The sequence below is a fragment of the Coregonus lavaretus genome (assembly GCF_964263955.1).
Source record: "Coregonus lavaretus genome assembly, chromosome: 6".
Taxonomy (NCBI): domain Eukaryota; kingdom Metazoa; phylum Chordata; class Actinopteri; order Salmoniformes; family Salmonidae; genus Coregonus; species Coregonus lavaretus.
The window spans coordinates 6566179-6574385 of NC_139993.1; the positions used below are offsets into that span (position 1 = coordinate 6566179).

Genomic DNA, 8207 nt, shown 5'->3' on the forward strand with positions numbered 1-8207 from the left:
TCTCCCATCTCCCACATCTGTCAGGACAATTAAATGAATAGGACATAGGAAAGGAAGCACTATACATTATACAGCCAATTCGGTATACAGTACATCCCTTTTACATCTCAATCCACACTTCCTACTACCTCTCAACTCTATACAGTGAGGGAAAAAAGTATTTGATCCCCTGCTGATTTTGTATGTTTGCCCACTGACAAAGACATGATCAGTCTATAATTTTAATGGTAGGTTTATTTGAACAGTGAGAGACAGAATAACAACAACAAAATCCAGAAAAACGCATGTCAAAAATGTAATAAATTGATTTGCATTTTAATGAGGGAAATAAGTATTTGACCCCCTCTCAATCAGAAAGATTTCTGGCTCCCAGGTGTCTTTTATACAGGTAACGAGCTGAGATTAGCAGCACACTCTTAAAGGGAGTGCTCCTAATCTCAGCTTGTTACCTGTATAAAAGACACCTGTCCACAGAAGCAATCAATCAGATTCCAAACTCCCCACCATGGCCAAGACCAAAGAGCTCTCCAAGGATGTTAGGGACAAGATTGTAGACCTACACAAGGCTGGAATGGGCTACAAGACCATCGCCAAGCAGCTTGGTGAGAAGGTGACAACAGTTGGTGCGATTATTTGCAAATGGAAGAAACACAAAATAACTGTCAATCTCCCTCGGCCTGGGGCTCCATGCAAGATCTCACCTCGTGGAGTTGCAATGATCATGAGAACGGTGAGGAATCAGCCCAGAACTACACGGGAGGATCTTGTCAATGATCTCAAGGCAGCTGGGACCATAGTCACCAAGAAAACAATTGGTAACACACTACGCCGTGAAGGACTGAAATCCTGCAGCGCCCGCAAGGTCCCCCTGCTCAAGAAAGCACATATACATGCCCGTCTGAAGTTTGCCAATGAACATCTGAATGATTCAGAGGAGAACTGGGTGAAAGTGTTGTGGTCAGATGAGACCAAAATCGAGCACTTTGGCATCAACTCAACTCGCCGTGTTTGGAGGAGGAGGAATGCTGCCTATGACCCCAAGAAGACCATCCACACCGTCAAACATGGAGTTGGAAACATTATGCTTTGGACGGGGCCATGTACCGTCAAATCTTGGGTGAGAACCTCCTTCCCTCAGCCAGGGCATTGAAAATGGGTCGTGGATGGGTATTCCAGCATGACAATGACCCAAAACACACGGCCAAGGCAACAAAGGAGTGGCTCAAGAAGAAGCACCTTAAGGTCCTGGAGTGGACTAGCCAGTCTCCAGACCTTAATCCCATAGAAAACTGTATATCCTATCTGCCCTCCAGTGCCTTGTCTCGGGCGATGACGGCCTCGTCAAACTTGATCATGAGCGTGGTGCCCTTGTGCCAGTGCACCGTGACCTTGGCGGGGAAGCCACTGTGTGTGAGAATGGCCTCCACCACGCCCCCGGTGAAAGCGGCACAGTTGAGCGTGCTGTTCTCCTTGGGCACCGAGATGAAGGCATTGATCAGGGGCTCCTTCTCAATGATATAGTAGGTCTTGTCGTCGTCGTTGGCCTGCTCCAGCTTGTCTGCCTCCTTGCCGAACAGGGCCCTCCAAACCGACACCTGAGGAATCGAGGGGGAACGGAAGGCAGAGAAAGGTAAAGGTTTGTTTGTGTTTATGCTTATGTCAGAGGCCAGGTTTGTTGAAGTGGAGGACAAGTTGCTGCTACAGCCAAGAGCCATGTATACCTAGGCTTTATTTGTATTACATTATAGCCTAATGTTATGTGAATGTTAGTATAATGTTATACATTTGTTGTTATTACACTAATGAAGAAGTAGAGTATGTGAAACACACAATGTGCAATGTTCTCTTGGTCATACCTTGATGAAGAGCAGTATGTTCAACACTTTGGTTTCCCTTTTTCCATTCTTCTCTCTCAACACCAGCACGTCCAGCAGGCTGGCCCCCACGCCTTGACCCAAGTCTGCCAAGCGTGCCTGCAGCTCGGACACAGAGTACACCCGACTCTGGCAGTACCGCACCATCTCAGAGAAGAGCAGAGCGAATGCGCTCACGCTGACCTCAGTCTTGGGTCGGGTGAGCGAGCGCTCTAGAATCGCAGACTTGCCCATGGTGAAGTGAGTCTCCATTTTCTACACGGGGAGGGGAAGGTGAGGAGAGTGAGTGACTGTCAACAACAGCAGCATGTTGGTGTAAAATAAAATAGCAGCGCATGACTGTTGGTGCTTTCAAGACAACTGGGAACTCTGGAAAAAAAACGAGGTCAAATTATGACTTTGGTGATCTTCAGGTCAGAACTCTAGAAGGATGCCCTCTTAGTTGCCGACTTGGAATTCCGAGTTGGTTGACCGTTCAAAACGATTTTTCCCAGCTAGTTTTTTCCGAGTTCCCAGTTGTCTTGAACGCACTATAGTCGGAAGTCGGAGAATCCCGAGTTCCTAGTTATTGTGAACGCGGCATTTGTACCAATCATCACTCAATGACTGTTCTGACAACCATCCATCCATTTCAACACATCAGAAAACGTGCACTGCTACTAGTTGTCTCTAAGTGATGTTAAGCTAGCTAGGCCCTCTGTAGCGCAGTTGGTAGAGCATGGCGTTTGCAACGCCAGGGTTGTGGGTTCGATTCCCACGGGGGCCAGTATGAAAATGTATGCACTCACTAACTGTAAGTCGCTCTGGATAAGAGCGTCTGCTAAATGACTAAAATGTAACGTTAGCTAGCTAGATACTCTTTAACAGAATATGAATAAAAACAAGGATTAACTCGTTCAATGAGCACACATTGTGGAAAGTTGACAATAATACATGCACGAAGAAATAAACATAGCAAATATTCTCATAAAATGATTTAAATTAATCTTTCTCACCAATTTCAGTTGTTGTTCTTAGCAGTACAATTTGCAAACAAATTGTACTTCCTGTTCCGGGTGAGACGTCACGATGTTGAAATATCTAAAAATGATTTAAAATAATACAGTTTTCATAAATCACTATTTTAAACGGATTTTTAAAAACCTATACTAATAATAATAAAAATAGCTAATTGTCATCCAATAGAGGCCACTATTGTCCCATTTATCCACTGATAATGGCTATTTTCCCTAAAGACACAAAGAGAAAATAAACATAGGGGCCAAAATTCACCTCATTCATTGAGAACAAGAGGTTTGGGGATAGCAAAACCCACAAAAACAAACAGACACTGGCTGCAATTCTCAAAGTAGCAGTCGCTCAAGGGTGATAAACTTTGTTCCCCTTTACTCCCATAAGCCAATGAACACCACCTGCCATGGGACACTAATGTCATAAGTCAGGAACGTTGTTGTCATCTGACAAAGCATACATCCACTGATTATAGTATATGCCTACTACATTGGGTTGTTTTTTGGGAATTAGTTTTGTGTCATTTCCAGTAAGGTTACTGGGCTTCCTTGACATTGACGGTAAACAGACCGCCCCTCTCCTCTATGCATCGTGGAACACATTTACCAGACTTCACCATCTCTGTGTATGTGTGGAAGGTGGATGTAATAGATGTATGTAATACTGTGATGACTAACAGAAACCACCATATCTTCAGCACTTCTCTAGTCCCTTTAAGCCTGATCTCGTCACAAGCTTGAAAGGGCCTTATTTGTTTTCCGATTACAAACTTTGACTTTGGGTAAGAACCAATCAATATTTGGAGGCATCTGTGTATAACGAGTTATTTCATCTATTGGGACACCACATTACAAACACATTGATTCCCCGAAGTGGGAAGTGAAACCAGCTTTAGGTACTTGAAACAAAACCTTATTGAGCACCTGGACATTCTGCTTGTGGTTTGTCATGAGTGGTTGTGGTTTGTCATAACAGAGTGCTGGATTGTAAGAGATAAGAATATTAAAACTGTCATCGGCTGCCTGAGTTGACCTTGTCTGGGGATCGTTAGTGGGTATAGTTTAGCGTCTGGATCCGGTGTAATACAGCTGCACTCAGAATGACTATAGTGGTTGTATGGCTCTTCATTGTGGCTGGAACGTGCTACAGCGTTCTCTGTTCTGGTAAGTTGTGTTAATGGACTGATATTATACGTTTATTTGGGTTCATATGTCTGAAAGTTTGGCTGCCATACTGCATTGTCTGTACACATCTACATTGGCAACATATGCTTCTATCATTAAACTGAGAGCTCAATTTAACACAAAAATTCACTAGTAATTAGCTGGTGTACGATACATTAAATACCCCAAGATAGTATGAGTATGAATGAAGCCCCAGGTGACTGTTTGCACTGAGTTTGTTGTAGCATGAACGAAAAACATTTTTTTTGGTTTCAGAGAACCACCTGCGGGACATGGACAGTTTTATCAGTGCCGTTGAGCAGGCTGAGGACTCTAACCCAGACCTGTCACCACTAGCCCTGGTGAGGAGCCTCCGAAGGACGGCTGGACACGAGGATCCACTCACCCTGCACTTCCTGGGGGCCTCCAACAACATCAGCCACACCCACAACTCTGTGTTCAACGCCACTCTCTTTGGCTTCTTCGACAAAGCCATCCACCATTTTGTGACGGACCGTGGTGCAGAGAGAGGGGTCGTTCTGACCCAAGATGGCACCACAGTGGCCATCGCTCCCATGCTTCTAGGCATCGAGGTGGGGCTGAAAGCTAAGCTGGAAGGCACCCCTCCTCTGGGCATGTTTCCCCTCACCTTGGCCAAAAACCTAGGGTTGTCGTTCCTTAGCCTCCAGGACTTTCCACCCGCTCAGCGTCTGGGGCTGGACGGCTGCTGGGACAACGTGACCCACCCCAGGGTGTTCCAGCTATCGCGGGTGCCCACCCTGGCCACTGATGCCCTCATCAACGGGGGAATGGATGGGTCCATTTTGGGCATGGACCTTGCCACCCTGGCCCCCTCTGAACAGCCTGTTTATCTCAGCGAGGTGCTGAAGGGTTACTACAACCATGTCCTGGAGGGGCAGGACCTGGGGGTTGTATACAGCCACATCAGCCCCAAGCGCAGGGAGATTGCCCAAGCCCTGCTGGGCACCCTGGACACCCAGAGGCAGGTGATGGAGACCCTATACTTGGTGTGGAGGCTGGAGGACACTCAGTGGATAGCCAATGATACAGGGGTGGAAAAAGCAGTGAGAGACGGAATGCTGGAATTTGTCCACAGATACTGGGGTGAGTCTCGAGATGGGGAAGAGGGAATAATTTACCCCTGTAATTATGAAATTGTAGGTGATGAATGGCTATTAATTTGAAGTCTACAGAAAATTGGTCTGTAGATATGAAGAGTAATTGAACCTATTCTACTCTGGTTCAACCTCTCCTCTCCAGACTGCCCTCCCATCATCCCACGGTGTCAGTGGGGGGCGGCACCCTACCCAGGGTCTCCCTTCCCTCTTGCCCTGCCCCTCCCCTTCCTGTACATCCACCACACCTACCAGCCAGACAGGCCCTGTTGCTCCTTCCGGCAATGCTCCAGGAACATGAGGGCCATGCAGCGCTTCCACCAAGAAGACCGCGGCTGGGCCGACATTGGATATAGGTGACCTTTGATCCCCTCATCCATTAGCAGATTTTAACAAACCCTTTACACTAAGCTTCATAGATAGAGACAAGTGTACTGTGTCAGACAAAAATTGCTGAAGCAGTCATATCATAGCAAATCTTGACATGATATTACACAGTATAACTTGAAGCAATATATAATGACAAGATGCTATAACAGGAATCAGGGTTGTGAGATAATGCAATTTGTTTTATCACTCCAACTCCTAAATGTATGTTCCCCTCAGCTTTGTGGTGGGTTCTGACGGGTACATCTACGAGGGGCGCGGCTGGCGTCACCTTGGCACCCACACCAGGGGGCAGAACTCTTACGGTTATGGCATGGCCTTCATCGGCAACTACTCCTCCTCTCTGCCCTCGCGCCACACCCTGGATCTGGTGCGCCAACACCTGGCCAAGTGTGCAGTGGACGGCGGGCGCCTGCAGGCCAACTTCACCCTCCACGGGCACCAGCAGTTGGTGGACACCTCCTGTCCAGGAGATGCACTCTACTCAGAGATCAGGGGCTGGGAGCACTTTGGGGTGAGAGACTGTTCAGTATTATAGGCTACTATACTGTTAGTCAATGTAAAATGTATCATTTTAATACATATACGATCAAAAGGGCATCACAGTTGCGCCAGAACACCGGAACACTATTCAGTCATAATACAATTGTGCCCTTTTTCATACATTAGACATTAGTGATAAACACCAACATTGAGCTGTTTGTGCACTGTTGATATTGATGCTGCTGACACATTTTGATCCTGTGTTATCTTGATCACTCATTATAGCAATCTTTTACAGGAAACCAGCTCATCGAAAAAGGACCAATGAAGAAGACAAGCATGTAAAAAGCAGTGTGGAATAAAACCAATTTTGTCAAAATGTCTCATTGGATTGTATGGGGGTATCAATTTGTTATGTCCATGATAATAGTGTGTTTTAGAGTTATAACGTTGTATAACGCTCACCCTCTTGGTTGTCACTGCTTCACATTACAGTATTGTAACACAACAGAGAGACATGTATACTGAACAAAAATAGTAAAGCCACATGTAAAGTGTTGGTCCCTTGTTTGATGAGCTGAAATAAAAGAAATGTTCCACATGCACAAAAAGCTTATTTCTCTCCAATTTTGTGCAGAAATGTGTTTACATCCCTGTTAGTGAGCATTTCTCATTTGCAGAGATAATCCATCCACCTGACAGGTGTGGCATATCAAGAAGCTGATTAAACAGCATGATCATTACACAGGTGCACCCTGTGCTGGGGATAATAAAAATAACCTCCACATCCGGCTTCTTCACCTGTGGGATCGTCTGAGACCAGCCATCCGGACAGCTGATGAAACTGAGGAGTATTTCCATCTGTAATAAAGCCCTTTTGTGGGGGAAGACTCATTCTGATTTGCTGGGCCTGGCTCCCCAGTGGGTGGGCCTATGCCCAGTCATGTGAAATCCATAGATTAGGGCCTAATTAATTTATTTGAATTGACTAATTTCCTTATATGAACTGTAAAATCGTTGAAATTGTAGCATGTTGCATTTATATTTTTGATATAGCTGCATCTGTCGCGAGAGAGAGAAAGAGAGAGAGAGAGGGATACCCATTGGTATAGGAATGGCTACCAGAGGATCCAGCATGGATGTGTTCCACTCAATGACTGGGTTCCACTCCTCTTAGCCTATATCCTCTTAGTCCTCTGTAGCTCAGCTGGTAGAGCACGGCACTTGTAACGATAAGGTAGTGGGTTCGATCCCCGGGACCACCCATACACAAAAAAAAAATGTATGCACGCATGACTGTATAATATTATATTTTTTTGATAAAAGCGTCTGCTAAATGGCATATTATTATTATATCAAAATGTTAAACTAAATGTTAATTCATTAAAATAGTTACTTACAATTATATTACTGTAAACATCGCCTTTAAAAAACAAAAAAACATCAGTTTTAGCGGGCGTAGGGAGACAAATGGCCCTGTTGGAATACTTTGAAAGGACCTTTGCATCCTTCCTCCCTTACATGGGGTAATCTCTGATCTAGCATAATCTGGCACTGATCTGGCATTAGTGAAAACTGTTTTGGCTAATGAATTATACAACTTGGCTATCTGTCCAATTCATGAAACACATATTGACCAGGTTGTGAGAGTGCAATGTTTAACAGGTGTGTAAATTAAAATTAATAAAACATTTATTAAATAGGCCTAAAGCCTCGATTTCAATCAAATGATTGTAAACTCAAGGCAGTGAACATTATTTTGAATGTTATTATTAATTTCATTATTGTAATAATAAATATTTTGAAATTATAATTATTTGCTTTATCAGCATGGATTGACAATGGCATATTTGTTCAATTTCTAAATGACAACAATGATTTAGCTATTTTCACACACTTTCAATATATTAACAGTACAGTAAAATGTTAAATATCCAATAACACTGGAAATAGTGCTGGAGGAGATGTCTGCCGTTTTACGGGTTCCTCACCAATTGTGCTATTGTGTGTGTTTTCTTGCCATATTTGTTACTTATTTTGTACATAATGATTATGCCACCGTCTCTTATGACCGAAAATAGCTTCTGGATGTCAGGACAGTGATTACTCACCTCGTACTGGACAAATCTTTTTTCTTTAACGAGTCGGACGCA

General features: G+C 44.4%; 2 protein-coding genes across 2 annotated transcripts; one reads left to right on the forward strand and one right to left on the reverse strand.

Annotated features, from left to right (window-relative positions):
• Positions 1-1183: 1183 nt before the first annotated feature.
• On the reverse strand, positions 1184-2941 carry LOC311131482 (trafficking protein particle complex subunit 5-like). The gene is made up of 3 exons (XM_084164503.1): positions 2870-2941; positions 1857-2129; positions 1184-1595 (listed from the first exon to the last, which is right to left on the reverse strand). The coding sequence occupies exons 2-3, from the start codon at positions 2124-2126 to the stop codon at positions 1299-1301; spliced, it is 567 nt and encodes a 188-aa protein (XP_084020629.1). The 5' UTR covers positions 2127-2129; positions 2870-2941; the 3' UTR covers positions 1184-1298.
• Positions 2942-3835: 894 nt separating this feature from the next.
• LOC311131374 (N-acetylmuramoyl-L-alanine amidase-like) lies at positions 3836-6580 on the forward strand. The gene is made up of 5 exons (XM_084164335.1): positions 3836-4048; positions 4325-5173; positions 5330-5540; positions 5791-6085; positions 6353-6580. Exons 1-5 carry the CDS (start codon positions 3985-3987, stop codon positions 6380-6382), a joined length of 1449 nt encoding a protein of 482 aa, XP_084020461.1. The 5' UTR covers positions 3836-3984; the 3' UTR covers positions 6383-6580.
• Positions 6581-8207: the final 1627 nt, after the last annotated feature.

Coding starts and splice junctions, on each gene's coding strand:
- LOC311131374 (XM_084164335.1), top strand. CDS start 3,985: ATGACTATAGTGGTTGTATGGCTCTTCATTGTGGCTGGAACGTGCTAC. Junction 5,174..5,329: donor ATTTGTCCACAGATACTGGG/GTGAGTCTCGAG, acceptor TCTCCTCTCCAG/ACTGCCCTCCCATCATCCCA. Junction 5,541..5,790: donor TGGGCCGACATTGGATATAG/GTGACCTTTGAT, acceptor TGTTCCCCTCAG/CTTTGTGGTGGGTTCTGACG.
- LOC311131482 (XM_084164503.1), bottom strand. CDS start 2,126: ATGGAGACTCACTTCACCATGGGCAAGTCTGCGATTCTAGAGCGCTCG. Junction 1,596..1,856: donor ACATACTGCTCTTCATCAAG/GTATGACCAAGA, acceptor TCGATTCCTCAG/GTGTCGGTTTGGAGGGCCCT.